We start from the raw sequence: 16,917 nt of genomic DNA on the forward strand, positions 1-16,917 counted from the left end.
CCATAAAGATCCATGATGTGGTTCCTACAAAGAGCATATTGCACCACGATATCTCGAAAAGGAAAACCATAAAATCGATCCAGGAGACTCGAGTATGCTAGATCAAGAAATTAATCCGAAGTGAGCGGAGCACATACCCGAGGCCCTGTGGGAGACAGCATTCCACTTTTTAATCTCGAACCACTTCGGCTTCTTGGAGGAGGTGGAAGGGGCCAAGGAGGACGGCCGAGCAGACCCGCTGCTCGATTCCTCGCCGGCCGAAACCGTGTCCAAGTCAATGTCAAGAGAGAGAAGCCATGGAGAGACGGACGGCAGCGCAGAGAGGCGAAAGAGGGAGGAGGCCGAAGAACGACACCGCGCGTCGGCTTGATTTCAGCACCACTCGCCGGAGTTCAGCGAGAGAAGGAGAGGGGTTGTTGAGGTATAAATAGGCGAAGATTATTATTTTTATTCTCGAGGATATTCAACGCGGATTAATGTGAAAAAAAATCATTAGGATTAAAGGGTTTAAATCAAACCATTAGGATTAATAATATCCTAATTTCCTTGTATAATTATTTTTTTTACATGGTAAATTTTTAATATATTAATTAGCCCAAGACCGTCTCTTCGGCTCCCGAGCCAGCTGTTACACGGGAGAAAGCCTTTCTCCCGTACGTTGGGCGAACAAGAAAGACCTAGACGATGCCGCCCCGTTCCCTAAATTCTGAATCCTCCGCCCTTTTTGATTCTCACAGGAAGCTCCGTCCTCGATCCAGCCCTCCCACATCATTCGCCGGGTCCGACGGCGGCTGTGCCATCGACTGGGAGGAGACTGATTCTGAGTACGCCTTCTTCTTGCGGCACCTTCGCGTCGATGGCAACTCCTACGTCGCGGAGATTCCCGTCAGAGGTTGTCGGCCGCGGCCGCCATTGCGCATCAAGTACGAGAAAGTCCGGGAATCAAGCTTTTCGGCGCTCCAGACGCAGCACCAACGACGACGAAGGTATCCTGCGGACGAGGCCAAGAAAGGCTGTGAGAGGAGACGTTCTCCTGTTGAATCCTTCAGCAGGTGTGAAGTTCAAGATTCTTCCATCGACAATGATTATCAGATTTTTCTGAACAGCATTAAGGCATATGGTGGTAATATGGTTCTTGAGTGGAGAAACAATGTCACTATGTATGAACAAGAGCCAAAGGTAAATGAAGATGTCGAAGGACAACAAAAAGAAAAAGAACCAACTGAAGAAGATGAAGTTAAAGCTATTGAAACTGAAGAGTCGGAAGAACAAGATGCTATTTGTCTTATTCAGATGGAAGGAACATCATTTGACAATTCTTTAGTAAGTAACCTGCACTGTTTCTACTCCCAAATTGTCATGTTTTTTTGGTCTGTTTGGTACATCAAAGATTGTACTTTCACTATTACAAAGGTTTTTTGAATTTTTATATGCTAATTTTCACAGGAATCAGAAGATCAAAGCTATTTTAGGGAAATATTACAGCATAAACCATCATTGTTCAGGACTGAACTTTTGAGTCTTCTTAGCAAACCGTTCGACCAGAAAGAGTATGAAAATCTGAAATTGCTAATTAATGTTCGCAAGCCTGTTGTTAAATACAAGCATTTGCGGGATGAGTCTGTATCTTATTCAAGTAAGAAATTGGGTTCTTCATATCTTGATCATTACCCTGGTGAGTGCTGAAATTTGTTTATATGTTGATTTTTTTTATTTTTATGTTTATGTGTGCTTCTTGTCATGAACAAAAAGAAGATACTGAGACTCGATAACTTAAATCTTAAATATCTTGAGAGGATGAACACCCTAGATCTCAACAGGGAATTAAAAACCTAATATTTGCTACGCACATAGCTTCCTTCAACCATAATCATTCCTTACTACAAGGACATGTAAAGAATAATAGACATCTAATTATTGGAGTTTTGCTATAATCTTGTAGATAACTTATATTTAGATGTTGCCATTTTCACAATCCAGGTTTGGTATACTTTCATAATCTCTATTACCATATATTGACAATTGATATTGATTGACTTAAACTAACTTGATCTTATTAAACAAGATATATAACAATTCTTATGTTTTGTTTCAAATTAGCTTGACACACTTTGATTAGAATATCTGGAGTCTTAAAATCAGATGATGTATTCATTTATACTCGTCTTGATCATTTTCAACTTTTCACAATTTTAATGTACAAGTTTGAATTATAGTTTACAATTAGTCTACTCCCTCCTTCAAATAGTTTAGGATTGCATTTCTCGATAACAATATCTGCAGACTTGGATTTTTTATACTTAATTCTTTATCTAGATCTTGCAAGGCGCATTGAATCTACAATGGACGACCGAAAAAAAGATTTGCTTCTCCGTGGTTTCTTCTTTTGGTTGAAGGTTAAGCTTTCTTTTCATTAATTGAGTATATAATCTTATAATTTGTCATGCATGATTTATTCTGATATTTTTACTATGATACCTCATGCTTGTTACATCCCATTGGCTATATGTTTCTTAAACTCAAGATGCTATGACAATAATCAACTATTGCTATTTTTTAATTAGTTATGTTATATTTTTCACTTGTAATGTGTTATACGTTTGTTGTTGACATTATAGATAATTTAGCCTCAGAAGCATATTACAAGTTGCATTCTTGATTGACAACCATGAAAAGGGTAATTAAATCTTGCATGTCATTTGTGACAAATTGTAACTTTTAAATTGTTAATTAAATGGTAAGTTTCACTTGTAATGCCATTTGCATGTCTTAGCACCAATAGACAAAAGAATCAAGGTATCAACCCAAAAAATTTAAGACCTTTAGTTACTGATCAGGTTTTTAGTTGATCCACAATGACCTTAGGCAAGGTCTTCATAATAAATATCCACTTGTAGTCAACTATTAATTCAGCGGGAGAAAGAGGAATAAACTCTTGTGTATCATTAGAATTCAATCTTATCAACTGCAGGAGGAAGAGGAATAAACTCCAGTGTCATTGGAATGCAAGGTAGTTATCCTATCAGCAATACCGTGTAATCTGGATTAGATAGAGTTTATGGAATAATCTTAGGAATGAAATGATAAATCAATGAAAAAATAAAAACTGAATATTTGGGCGACAGACACATATGCTAAATAACAAGGAAGAGGATGTGAAACACGTTTGAGATTACCTTTCTGGAGAGCAATAGGAAGATCCATATCAAAAGAGATAGATTTGGTACCACAACAATACCGGAAGAGTTGAAAGTCTTTAGGAGTATCTATAATATGCATTACGGGTTTTTACTGTGCTGGTTCTAAAGTTAGTGGTGACGCTGGCAATTGTTCTGTAGACTTGTAGACTTGGGAGCAAATAGTGGAGCAGGAATAGACATGAGATAAAACTGTTTGGTACGGAATAGTGGATGTTAGAGATGATTTAAAATTTTGGTGAGTTTACTAACCGATAAGAGATTTAAAAGGAATTCAGGCTTGTAAAACACAGAAACAAGATAAAGGAGAACCAACAAATCAATCCGATGCTTCCTAAGGATGAGAGGGAATCAATTGACAAACATCACATTGGTGGGAGATAAAGGTGAAGCCAGGTTAGAGAAAAAAGATATATAATCCAGATGTTTTCTCAAAGGTGCCTGAATCTAAGAAGTCCTATTTGATGCATGTTACTGTTTTGTATCTGTACATTTGAGATGCTTGCAATATTTTGTAACTTGTTGCTCTCAGATTTTTATTTAAATGACATTTTAATTGCAATAGACTTATATTTGAAAGTAAAAAAGATAAGTGGATTAGGACTATATTAAAACTTATTTGATTTCATCTTGACATGCTTGGGAGCAAACATTTCATGCTAAGTGTCAATATGATCTACGATGGTGAAAAGGAAATATGTTATTTGGGTAATAGATGTACTGAGTGATAAAAATAACTATATAGATAGTAATGCTCTGTATGAAATTATATAGTCTCGATATCAAGCTAGGCCAACCTTGTCCGTACCATGTCAATTAAATTTTTTGATAGGCCTCTTAACTTTGATTCCCCACATTTGTCATTTTTACTTTCATAAGTTAGAATATACTCATTTTATGGTCAATTAAAATTTCGTAGGACAACTTGAAAAAGTATAGACATGCGAACTTATAGCATACTTGTATAGCTAAGGGTCTCCCTATTGACATTAGGGAATGATTTGTTTATCATAAAAGACTAGTTTCTTATATAATTAATTATGGTATCATATTGTGTATCCACTCCTATAAAATTAAATATAAAAAATAGTATCAGATTACATCGCCATCATCATCAAACACTACTGGTCTTGATTATTTTAGGTTATATTTTATTCATCCATTGTTCTTGCATTGTGCAACCTTCTATCTTCTTAAAGTAAGTATTAGTAGCTAATGAAACATCTTAAAATTAGCAAAATCTAAAATTGTACAACCTTCTTCAATTTCTAGGTACACGTACATCTTCGTATTCTTCACATGCTTTTCCTTTTCCATACATGTGCTTTAAGAACTCAATTTTTTAGTCATGTATACCATGAATAATAGGTTCTTCTAAAATTCTCTTTTTATTTTATTGGATCATCTAATATGGGCCTAAGCACCTACAACATTAGATTCTTATTATCTGATTTATAACATTGGTACTAATACATATCTTTAGTCTTTTTTTTTTACTTCAACGACCTACCCTAATAATGGTTATTTTGTATAATACCTTTTTTATTTTTTGTTATAAACTTTTTTCAGTATATAAAGTTTTGAAATCTGTGTTACTTATTGTTCTATATTTGTTTTCCCCTCCATCTCATTTTATGTTTTAAAGTTTTTTTTTTTTTTTTTTGCTAATTATCACATCTACCAAATCTATTCAGGTGACAACCTTGTCTTGCGATAAATACTATTGAGATCTATGCATTAAGGTTTTGACATTTTAAGCATTGGGTTTTGAAGACCTAATTTTTATCTGGACTTGGGGCCAATATAGCATTTTGAGGAAAGACTAACATTGTATATTGTATCTAGAAAGCGAATTATTTGATTCTTCAATAATGGATATAAATAACCACAAGAATGCGATGTCATTAGGTAAGATGCGCTGATGCAAAGCAACTGTATCTATTGCAACAAGTAATTTCGTAGGCAAAGTAATAATTCCTAAATGAGGCCATGAATAGTCTATGATCCGGCGGTAAGAATGGGGGATCCACTTCCTGAAGGGTCTCAGCTTAAGGACAGATGTAGGGCTGACTAAGCGGTTAATGGCCGCGCCGAGCAGCTGAGTAGGTCCGAGCGGAACCAAAGATAACCCAGCCATGGGCTTGGGTTTTCGACGCCAAGGCGGGAAGACTGAATGGCCGAGCAGGTGTCCGCCCGGCTGGGACCGAGGGCCGAGCGGGTGGTCCGCTCGTCCAGGATAAGAGCGAGGATGCAAAGATTAGCCGAGCGGCCTATTCGTTTGGCTCGGGATATGAGATGTCAGCAGAGGCGTGTCTGATGATTAGGCTGTACACAAGTTTGCACGAGGGAGGATCTCGCCGTCACATCATGGAGAGGTTGACATAGTAGCGGTATGGCCCTATGGACGTCTTTCTGACAGACCCATACCTGGGCATGGTCCTTCTGACAGACCCATACCTGGGCATGGTCGAAAGCAGGTGATTGCTTTGATTGACGCGCCCAAGCTCCTTCGAGAGGTCTATATAAGGTCTCCATTTCTTCACCGGGAGGAGGCAAGTCTTCATTCTGCAGCCACCTTCTTCCTCTATTTCCTCGCCTAACTTGAGCGTCGGAGGGCCGTCGCCGGGACACCCCCCGGCTCGGTTTTGTTGCAGGTTTACCGGAGCACTCGAGGATCCATCAAGAAGCGCCACACCCCCAGCTTCCGTTGACTCCTGGTTCGGACAGGATCAATTTGGCGTCGTCTGTGGGAACGCTCCTGCATCCGACTGGAAACAATGGATGAGGCTGGACGACAACACACGGTGGCGCTTTCGACGGAAGAACTCGAAGCTCTGGTCGAGATAAGGGCCGCCAAACTTGTGGAGCAAAAACAGAAAACAGCCGCCGAGCGGCCGGAGCAACAAGCAACATCTGCGTCGGGTGGCCGAGCAGAAGCACCTCAAGCCACCGTTGCATTCCATCGGGCCTTATTTCGCACCCCTCAAGCCGTACCAGCTCGAAGAGATAGAGGATCTTCTTCAGATGAAATGCCAAGGCAAGATGACAGAAAAGGGAAAGCTCCCCGGGCGGACTCATCTCCCGAGCGGATCAATCGCCAATTCTCGGAGGCTATTCTACAAGACCCTTTACCCAAGCACTACGTGCCTCCGACGATCGACGAGTACAACGGAACAACGGACCCGGATGATCATCTGGGTAAGTTTGATAACACAGCTACGCTCCATCAATATACAGATGGCGTAAAGTGCTGAGTGTTTCTTACCACTCTTTCTGGATCGGCTCAACGGTGGTTTCGGAGGCTGCCGGACGGATACATCACAAGCTTCAAGGACTTCCGAACGGCATTCTTCCACCACTTCGCCAGCAGTAGGCGTTATCAGAAGACAAGTGTCAGCTTGTTCGCCATCAAACAGGAAGCCCGCGAATCTCTCCGAGCCTACATTCAGCGATTCAACACTGTGGCCATGGACATTCCAACAGCCACCTCGGAGACCATGATGAATGCCTTCACACAAGGTCTAGTGGATGGGGATTTTTTCCGATCACTCATTCGGAAACCACCCCGAGATTATGATCATATGCTATACCGAGCCAATGAATACATCAACGTGGAGGAAGCGCAAGCGGCCAGGAAAAAAGAAATACCAACCGAACGGGCTCCTCCTGCCGAGCGGAGACCCTTCGCCGCTCATCAACCGCCGAAAGGACCAAGGGCTGAAGCAATCCGCTCCCCTCGTATGAGGTCCCAAGTGCAAGAAGTAGCTGTCGCTCGGAGCAAGCCCAAGAAGAAATGGACCCCTATGTTCTGCTCCTTCCACCGGACGGATATGCACAACACGAGGGATTGTCGAAGTCTTTCCTTCGTGGCTAATCCCGTTCCCAGGAATGCCGAACGACGGTCTCCTTCCATCGACAGGAGACAAAGGACCCATGAAGCCGACCGGACCCGCACCGAGAGACGACATCAACAGACGCCCGATCGGCACCGCTCTCCAAGACAGGAGAGTCGTCGAGCGTCCAGAGAACGGTCCCGACCATCCACTCGGGAAGAGGAAAATAGGAGCAATACTTCTCGGGGCGAGATCAACGTTATTGCTGGTGGGCCGACCGGCGGAGACTCCAACCGAGCCAGAAAGGCGGGTGTCCGGCAGCTCCAGATCCACGCAGTCGGTTGCAGCCAAGAGCGGGCAAGTGGACCGGAAATCACTTTCGGGCCTGGGGACTTAGAAGGCGTTGAAGTGCCCCACGACGACGCTCTGCTCGTTAAAGCGGTAATAGCAAATTACACTATTCACCGCATATTTGTTGACACAGGGAGCTCGGTCAACATTATATTCAAGAAGGCGTTCGATCAGCTGCAAATTGATCGAGCCGAGCTGCTGCCCATGACAACGCCGCTCTACGGGTTTACGGGTAACGAAGTGCAGCCGGTCGGACAGATCCGACTGGCTACCTCATATAAACTTCGTGGTGGTCGACTCTCCTTCGTCCTACAACGTCATTTTGGGACGACCGGCGCTCAGCGAATTCCGAGCAGTCGTCTCAACCTTCCATCAGAAGATCAAGTTCCCCGTGGAGGACAAAGTGGGAGAAGTACGGGGAGATCAGCTAGCAGCTCGGCGGTGCTATATAGAGATGATCCGAGCAGAAGCCTGTTCCGCTCGGAAGGCGCCCCGGATCGAGGTACACGCCATAACCGAGAAACCTCCTGCTTTAATTTATGATGAAAAGGAGGTTCAGATCCATCCAACCCGATCGGAGGCCACGACTTTTATCGCCTCTGATCTGGAGGAGGAGCAGAAGGCAGAGCTGATCCAATGCCTCCAACGAAATCATGATGTCTTCGTCTGGTCGACACATGAGTTGCCCGGAATCTCGCCGAGCATAGCGCAGCATGAGTTGCATGTCCGATCGGACGCTCGGCCGATAAAGCAGAGAAAAAGAGATTTCAGTGCCGAGCAGAATGCCATCATCCGGGCGGAAGTAGAGAAACTTCTGGAGGCCGGCCACATACAGTTCCCGAGCTGGCTGGCTAACGTAGTATTAGTCTCCAAGCCGGGCGGCAAGTGGAGAGTCTGCATCGACTTTAGGGACTTAAACAAAGCATGACCCAAAGATTTTTATCCCCTGCCCCGGATAGATCAGCTGGTGTATTCTACGGCCGGCTGCGAGTTAATATGTATGCTCGACGCCTACCAAGGCTATCATCAAGTGCCGCTCGCCCGTGAAGATCAAGAAAATATTGCTATAATGTGATGCCGTTCGGATTGAAGAATGCCGGGGCCACCTATCAACGCTTGATGAACAAGGTGTTCAGGGAGCAGATCGGGCGGAATCTGGAAGTCTATGTGGACGACATTCTTATCAAATCCGTCCGAACGGCCGATCTCTTCAAGGACATGGAAGAAATCTTCCGAACGCTACGCAAATATGGAGTCAAGCTAAATCCCCAGAAGTGCCTGTTTGGAGCAAAAGGAGGGCGTTTCTTGGGGTACATAGTGACCGAGCGGGGAATCGAGGCAAATCCTAGCAAGGTGAAAGCTCTACAAGACATGCCGCCTCCCAGAAATACAAGGGAAGTGCAGCGGTTGACCGGTCGGATAACTGCTTTGTCCAGATTCATCTCCAAAACCGCCGATCGGAGTCTACCATTCTTCAAGATTCTGCGCAAGGCTACTAAGTTCCAGTGGGATGAAGAATGTGACCGAGCATTCGGAGAATTGAAAACATACCTTAACTCTCTGCCTGTACTTGCCAAGCCAATCGGGGGTGAGTCACTTTGTATTTATTTGTCGTCAACTGAGCATGCTGTAGGCTCAGCACTTGTGAGGGCGAACGGCATATTTTTCGAGCCACATTTTAAAAGATCCTGAATCTTACACCGGGCTCGAGAAGTTGGCCTTTGCTTTGGTTCTAGCCGCTCGACCATATTTCTTGGCTCACACCATCATTGTCGGACGAGCAGTCCACTAGGAAGAGTACCGTTGAATCGAAGCGTCCGGACGGCTCATCAAGTGGACGAAGAAGTGAATTTGACATCCAATACCAGCCCGCTTGGCGATCAAAGCGTAATCCTTGGCTGATTTTGTGATCGAAGTGCAAAGGCCAGAGCTATATGGAGAATATATGTGGATGGGTCTTCCACCGGCTCGGAAGTGGGATTGGAATATTCTTTTCTCACCTCGAGAAGAAAAGATGCACCTATCCGTCCTACTGGATTACAAAGCAACCAACAATGACGGAGTATGAGGCCCTCATGGCCGGATTGCAGGCGGGAGCCGGTCGGGTGACACTTTATTCGGATTCACAGTTGGCAGCAACTTTTCGGCACCTTTGAAATCAACGGTGTGCTTAGACTCTACGCTGAGGCCTTTGAAAAACTCAAAGCTACTTTCCGAGAGATCCTTATTCGGAAGATCCCCAAACGGAGAACCAAGCCGCCGATGAGTTGGCCAAACTAGCAAGTTCTATAATGCCGGTCATTGTACCGAGGCCAATTGAACAAGTATCTTTGGTGGCACACGTTGACCGGATGGAAGGCCTCATGTTTCCGGACGACTGGAGGACTCCCATCACAGAGTTTTTGCGTTCGGGTGTCACACCGGCCGATCGGGAAGAAACCCAGCTGCTCAGGAGGAGGGTCGGTCGGTTCACACTCATCGGCGATCAGCTCTAAAAGAAGGCTTTCTCTCGCCCGCTGTTGAAGTGTGTGAGCTCGGAAGACTCGGCTTACATCCTCCAAGAGGTACATCAAGGATCGTGCGGAGGACATCCGGGCGGACGGTCACTAGCTAAGAAGATCCTGCTAGCTGGATATTTTCGGACAGTATCTACATGCCTTTCATGCCAGAAGTATCACAACTTCTCCCACCGACCGGCAGAGGAGATGAAAGTATCAATCGTTTCATGTCCGTTCGATCAATGGGGAATGGATATTGTGGGTCCATTTCCGATGGCGACCGGGCAGAGGAAATTTTTACTGGTGGCGGTCGATTATTTTTCCAAGTGGGTGGAGGCAAACACAGCCAGGATCACCGAGCGGATGGTCAAAAATTCATCGACAACACCGCATCTGAGGTTCGGTATCCCTCGCCGATTGGTTTCCAACAAGCAATTCACAAGGAAGGTGCTAGAAGATTGGTGCAAAGCTACGATCGAGCAACACTTCACGTCCGTGGCTTACCCCAAAGCAACGGTCAAGTAGCCAATCGGAAATTCTTCGTATTGCGCTCGGCTCGACCACGTGGGAGGAAGTTGGTCGGATGAAGTGGGTCTTATGGGTCATCGACGACTCCAAGGGAGGGACGGGTGTCACACCTTTTCATCTGGTGTACGGCGGCGAAGCGGTCATTCCGGTTGAAGTCGGCGTCGAGTCCGTCCGGGTCCAATGTTACGATGAAGGCAACGCCGAGCGAAGGAACATGGAGCTGGATTTGGTTGACGAGGAGCGAGCCAAGGCATCCGTTCGGCTGATGGCATACCGTCAGCGGATGAAGCAAAACTACAACCGGCGCGTCATTCCCAGATCATTCCAGGTCGGCGACCTGGTCTGGAAGAAAGTCAAGCCGGTCGGCGACGTCGGCAAGCTTGAAGCTCCGTGGGCAGGTCCCTTCAAAATCATCGAAAAGCTCCGCTCGGGCGCGTATTATTTGGAGGATGAGGACGGTCGGCAGTTAGATAGACCGTGGAGCGCGAACCACCTCCAGCCTTACCGGGCGGGGTGAAAGGTGTATCAATGTAAATCATCCTGTGTACTTTTTTCGACTGAATACTTGAAATGCAGAAATGAAGAATCAAGAGAACAAATATAAGGCATCATCAACAAGAATCGAAGGCCCCGTACCGTTCGGACGGAGGTAAATTATCCGAGCCAAAATGCTCGACGAAGCAGACCCTGAGCCGTTCAGCCAGGAGTACGTTCTCCCAGCTAGGTGAAAGGTGCGCTAAATATAAATTTATATACTTTTTGGTCGCCTATATACTTGTGATGCAGGGAGCAAAAAGATGAAAACACATTGAGCATTCTCCGCTGAACGGCGTACCGTTCGGCAGGGGCATATGGATTATTCGAGCCAAGCGCTCGAATAGCGAAGGCCCCCGAGCCGATCGGCCAGGAGGAGTATGCATTTAAATTCGTAAGCAAATGACCCGTGCCGTTCGGATGGGCATAAAAACTGTTCAAGCACGGGATAAGGTATGAAGGCCAAGGTCGCTCGACCTGGTAAGGAGTTAGCCTTGAAAGTCGTCGAGCTCCGACGTTAAAGATCGAGAGACGAGCCGGCGTCTATAAACGTCCGAGCGGAAGGTCGACGAGCCCCGTCGTTAAAGATCGAGAGCCGCGCCGACCGGCTATAAATATCCGCGTCGTCGAGCTCCGACGTTAAAGATCGAGAGACGAGCCGGCGTCTATAAACGTCCGAGCGGAAGGTCGACGAGCCCCGTCGTTAAAGATCGAGAGCCGCGCCGACCGGCTATAAATATCCGCGCCGTCGAGCTCCGACGTTAAAGATCGAGAGACGAGCCGGCGCCTATAAACGTCCGAGCGGAAGGTCGACGAGCCCCGTCGTTAAAGATCGAGAGCCGCGCCGACCGGCTATAAATATCCGCGTCGTCGAGCTCCGACGTTAAAGATCGAGAGGCGAGCCGGCGTCTATAAACGTCCGAGCGGAAGGTCGACGAGCCCCGTCGTTAAAGATCGAGAGCCGCGCCGACCGGTTATAAATATCCGCGCCGTCGAGCTCCGACGTTAAAGATAGAGAGACGAGCCGACGTCTATAAACGTCCGAGCGGAAGGTCGACGAGCCCCGTCGTTAAAGATCGAGAGCCGCGCCGACCGGCTATAAATACCCGCGCCGACGAGCTCCGTCGTTAAAGATCGAGTGCCGAACCCGCGACTATGAACTTCTTGGACGGAACTAAGGACGCCAAATAACGAGCGTTCGCAAGTACTAAATTGATTAAGGCCGATCGGCCGTCAGTTTGTCAATACTTCGCATTCACTGAACGCAAACAGTATAGCCAAGCGCTAAACGATTTTGAGGAAAATGAGCCAATCGATTAACCTGATCGGTCGTCTAGTGAGAAAAACGTGGAACCTAATTGATTCTACGAATGAGCATCAAACAGAATAAAAAGGGGCAATGAAGGGCAAACAAAAATACAAGTAAAGGAACACAATTATGCCGAACGGCACGTACAAAAGTTTTACATTCGCAAAGCGGATGAAATACAGAAAGTACTTAGAAGAACTCGCCTCACTCCGGGTCCTCAAAATTAAAAAAGGCGTCCGGGATATCATCTATCATGGCCGCCAGGTCGGAGGCGGGAATGTGCATTCCCGCAGGAAGGTGGCCACCCTTCTTCAAGTACGTCATGGTGACCTTGACCGCCTCGGCGAAAGTTGAGGAGACGTTGCCGTCGAATTTTGCGCCGAACCGCTCCGAGCGGAGGTATTCTTGGCGCGCTGTTGCTAGGTGACTCGACTCTCCCTCCTTATATTGTTTAAGCGCCGTCCGGGAGGCAATCAGTGAATCTTGAAGAACTTTCTGGTCCACCTCCGCTTTGGTGCGTTCAGCAGAGCGCCCATCCCGTTCGGCAGCCAGTTGGGCCTCCAGCTTTTTAGATTGCTGATCTAGGGCTCGGACTTCAACTTTCATCTTATCCAGATCAGCAATCGCCCGCCTCTTCCGGCTGCTGGCACGCTTCATGTCCCCGTCGCGCTTCTTCACTAAGTCTTCGAGTCGAGCCACCTCTGTAGCCAGGTCAACGACCTTCTTCTGTTCGGCCTCGAGGGCTTGTTTCTCCCGCTCGGCCGATGGACCTCCCGACACTTGGAGTTTTTCCAGGAGATCCTCCAGCTCGGCTAGCCGATGGCTAGTGGCGATTTGCTCAGCCCAACGCTATAAAGGAAATAATAAAATCAGGAGCCAAACGGTAGCATGGCACAGGAAGAAAAATGAACGTACCTGAGTGGCCTGCTGCATGTTGTTATCGCCGAGCTGCTTGGGCGTCATGAGGGCCACCTGAATCTGGGCGTCCTCGAAGAGCTTGGCGAGCGGACCCGTCAGGGTTATTTCATGAACGGGGCTTGATGGCCGATCGACAGATAATAAATATTCCTCCGAAGGAAATCGGAGGGTCGTCTTGATGGTCGGGTGGCCGGCCGGCCCTTTCTCGGCCGCAGTCGCCTGGCCCGAGGACTCCCCTATGGTTGAAGTCTCGCCCAACCGTCGTAAGCGACGACGAGTCCGCGGAGGAGAGCCAGAGTGTTGTGCGATGGGCGAGGCCACGGGGGTCCCGATCTGCGACTCCGTGCGATCGGGCGAGGCAATCTCGATCGGCGCCCGTGGTTCGCCCTCTTTGGTCGGCGGAAGGCTGGAGTCTCTTCGACGTTTCCGCCGAACTCCCAGTGGTGAATCCCCGGTCTGGGGGATTCCCAGCTCGGCTGGAGCAGAAGAAACAGGATCCGCCTCGACCTCCGTTGAAGCAGCTTGGGCAACTTCTGTTTCAGGGGCGGACTGCGCCCCCCCCCCCCCTCTCCTGCATCTGCCGGGCGGCTGGGGATGAGACCCCGCTTGGCGAGTTCTTTTTTGGTGGCCGCCTCAATTTCCACGGCCTTCAATTTCAGATGATCGGTAGCCTTGGAGCGCCACATGACTTCAGCTGCAGCAGAAGAAATTAAAATCAGTTAGACAAAAAAGGTGAAAGAAGTAAAGAGTCCTTACCCATGTGGTAGGGGAGGTTGGCCCGAACGGGAGATTCCAAAAATGTACAACACCCCCTTGAGAAGCAACTGGTCGATTTTGTACCGTTGACCGGACAACCAGTTTGCCGCATGGAGGAATTTGCCGAGCTCTGGCTGGGTCGGCACAGCGGTCTGCCATTTGGTTCTAAATGCTGGCCGCTCGGGAAGTCGTATATAGAAGAAGAACTCCTTCCAGTGCTTGTTGGAGGTCGGCATATTATCAAAAAATTTGAAGCCTATTCTACTTTGGAAAATAAAAGTGCCCAACTCGGATTGTTTGGGGTAGAAGAAATAGTGGAATATCTTGGGGTCGAGTGGGATACTGTGCAGCTTAAAGAGGACGACCACCCCGCTCAGCAGCCTAAAGGAATTCGGCACAAGTTGGCCGAGCGGGATGCGGAAATAATTACAAACCTCTAAAATAAAGGGATGGGTAGGAAATCTAAGGCCACCCTGGAATTGGTCTAGAAAAAAACAAACGGTGCCGATCGGAGGGTCATGGGGCCGGTCGGTCGGGTCGGCTATAACTATTTCATGGTCATCAGGAATCCCGTACGTCCGAACAAGGCGCCGAGCGCCCTCTTCATCAAATCGACTCTCCATGGTCAGATACCAAGGGCCATGAACATCAACAGCGGGTTCGGAGGAGCTTGCCATCTCGGAGAAGCAAAAAGATAGCAAGAAACCGAAGGAATGGGAACGAAAGAGGCAAAACGAGTTGGGAAGACCTTGTAAACGAAGGGAGAAGACTCACTGAGAAGGAAACGGGCGGAAAGGATCACCGGTGGGATGGTAGCCGTCGAAAAACAGGAACTGGATCGTCGGAGGCCGCAGCAGAAGAAGAGGCAGAAGGACAACGCGCAAGCAAACATGCGGCGAAGGAAGGAGACGGAGGCTTTATACGGCCGAGGCCGGTCGGCCTCCGCCGTCGGATGCAGGTCACGAGAGACGAGGTCATCATCTAACCGTCCATTTCAAAGTAATCGGCGTCCCATCGTACGGATCATCACCGCCACGCAAGAAGAGCCACGTGGCGCTCTGTCACCAGGCGCAATTAATGCGCCCATACCGCGCATGCTTCGGCTTAATGAAGAGGATTTGCGTGATTTTCGAGAAGATTTAGACAAGCAAACATCCACGTTGAGCGATAAGACAACCAAAACGAAGAGCCGAGCGGCTGAATTTGGCATAAGGGCCGAACGACTCAAGGGATATTATAAGCGATGGTAAGGCGACGACTGCCCGCTCGGACACATAGTCCAGTCTGTCGGACTCACTGCCTCCTTCGACTAGACTTGAAGGGAAGTCAAGTGATCCGGTGGTAAGAATGGGGGATCCACTTCCTGAAGGGTCTCAGCTTGAGGACAGATGTAGGGCTGACTAAGCGGTTAATGGCCGCGCCGAGCAGCTGAGTAGGTCCGAGCGGAACCAAAGATAACCCAGCCATGGGCTTGGGTTTCCGACGCCAAGGCGAGAAGACTGAATGGCCGAGCGGGTGGTCCGCTCGTCCAGGATAAGAGCGAGGATGCAAAGATTAGCCGAGCGGCCTATTCGTTCGGCTCGGGATATGGGATGTCAGCAGAGGCGTGTCTGATGATTAGGCCGTACACAAGTTTGCACGAGGGAGGATCTCGCCGTCACATCATGGAGAGGTTGACATAGTAGCGGTATGGCCCTATGGACGTCTTTCTGACAGACCCATACCTGGGCATGGTCCTTCTGACAGACCCATACCTGGGCATGGTCGAAAGCAGGTGATTGCTTTGATTGGCGCGCCCAGGCTCCTTCGAGAGGTCTATATAAGGTCTCCATTTCTTCACCGGGAGGAGGCAAGTCTTCATTCTGCAGCCACCTTCTTCCTCTATTTCCTCGCCTAACTTGAGCGTCGGAGGGCCGTCGCCGGGACACCCCCCGGCTCGGTTTTGTTGCAGGTTCACCGGAGCACTCGAGGATCCAGCAAGAAGCGCCACACCCCCAGCTTCCGTTGACTCCTGGTTCGGACAGGATCAGTCTAAAAACTGCAACAAAGCTTTATATCATTGGCAATATGTATGGATGGATGTTTTTCTTTGTTAAAAAAAATGAGGATTCATTGTGCTTTTAACTAATTCATCACGTAGAATGTAACTCAAATATGTAAGTGAGCCTTCTGGATGTAATGAGTGGTTTGTTTATTCAATTGGATTTTCATCAACTTTAATAAGAAATAACATCTCTGAATACATGGAGAGCCAGGTCAATTAATAGTTATAAATTATTTTACTTTTTTGCTCTTTACATTATAACTTGTTGAATTTTGTTTTCAGTGGAATTGTTAAGGGAAAAATTCGAAAGATTGATACTGGAGGATTGATGAACTTCTATGTCTAATATGCATTACTTTAATTAATTTTGATCTTTCTCATTTATTTTCATCTTACCATTGTTTCACCTTTTGAATTTTACTTGCAAGCATGTGCTACAACTGGTGTTAGTGTTAAAATTAGTGTTTGAACATTCTTTTGCAGAACCTTAGTTATCAGGAAGCCTTCAGACCATGGATCCCACCTCTGTTGGACCATATAGTCATAGATCCATTCGAGGATGAAATGGTGCTCCCACTTCAAATTGATCTTTCGGGAAGAAAAGAAGTTCAAACTGGTGAAGAAAGGATGATCAACAATGCTAACACCACCAAGGAGGAAGAAGGAAAAATGATAGAAATTTAAGCCAAAATATATGGAAAATGGTGATACATATACATATCTATATTGTACATAAAACTAGATGCCGGCTTTCCTTGGTCTCATAACTTTTTGCCAAGTTTTTTGTATGCGTGCTGGCTAAACACTCACTTGTAAAGCAGGATCCTTAGCTGAATGAATATTAAAAGAACAACTTCTGTAAATTATATTTACTATTGTAGTTTAGAGGTATTTCTTATATAGTTCTTCAATTTCACATTTGACTTTCCATTCACTAATTTGAGTTTGT

The 16,917-nt window shown here is 46.8% G+C and overlaps 1 protein-coding gene across 1 annotated transcript; it reads left to right on the top strand.

Moving 5' to 3' along the window:
• The first annotated feature begins 612 nt into the window (after window positions 1-612).
• On the top strand, window positions 613-16,834 carry LOC122036682. The gene is made up of 4 exons (XM_042596081.1): window positions 613-1,323; window positions 1,447-1,675; window positions 2,317-2,396; window positions 16,452-16,834. The coding sequence occupies exons 1-4, from the start codon at window positions 685-687 to the stop codon at window positions 16,650-16,652; spliced, it is 1,149 nt and encodes a 382-aa protein (XP_042452015.1). The 5' UTR covers window positions 613-684; the 3' UTR covers window positions 16,653-16,834.
• Window positions 16,835-16,917: the final 83 nt, after the last annotated feature.

Source organism: Zingiber officinale, unplaced genomic scaffold (assembly GCF_018446385.1).
Source record: "Zingiber officinale cultivar Zhangliang unplaced genomic scaffold, Zo_v1.1 ctg192, whole genome shotgun sequence".
Taxonomy (NCBI): domain Eukaryota; kingdom Viridiplantae; phylum Streptophyta; class Magnoliopsida; order Zingiberales; family Zingiberaceae; genus Zingiber; species Zingiber officinale.

Bases quoted from the DNA above. Each gene is read 5' to 3' on its own strand.
- LOC122036682 (XM_042596081.1), top strand. From the start codon at position 685: ATGCCGCCCCGTTCCCTAAATTCTGAATCCTCCGCCCTTTTTGATTCT. The intron at 1,676-2,316 runs GTGAGTGCTGAA...TTCTTTATCTAG, and splicing joins ATATCTTGATCATTACCCTG to ATCTTGCAAGGCGCATTGAA. The intron at 2,397-16,451 runs GTTAAGCTTTCT...ATTCTTTTGCAG, and splicing joins GTTTCTTCTTTTGGTTGAAG to AACCTTAGTTATCAGGAAGC.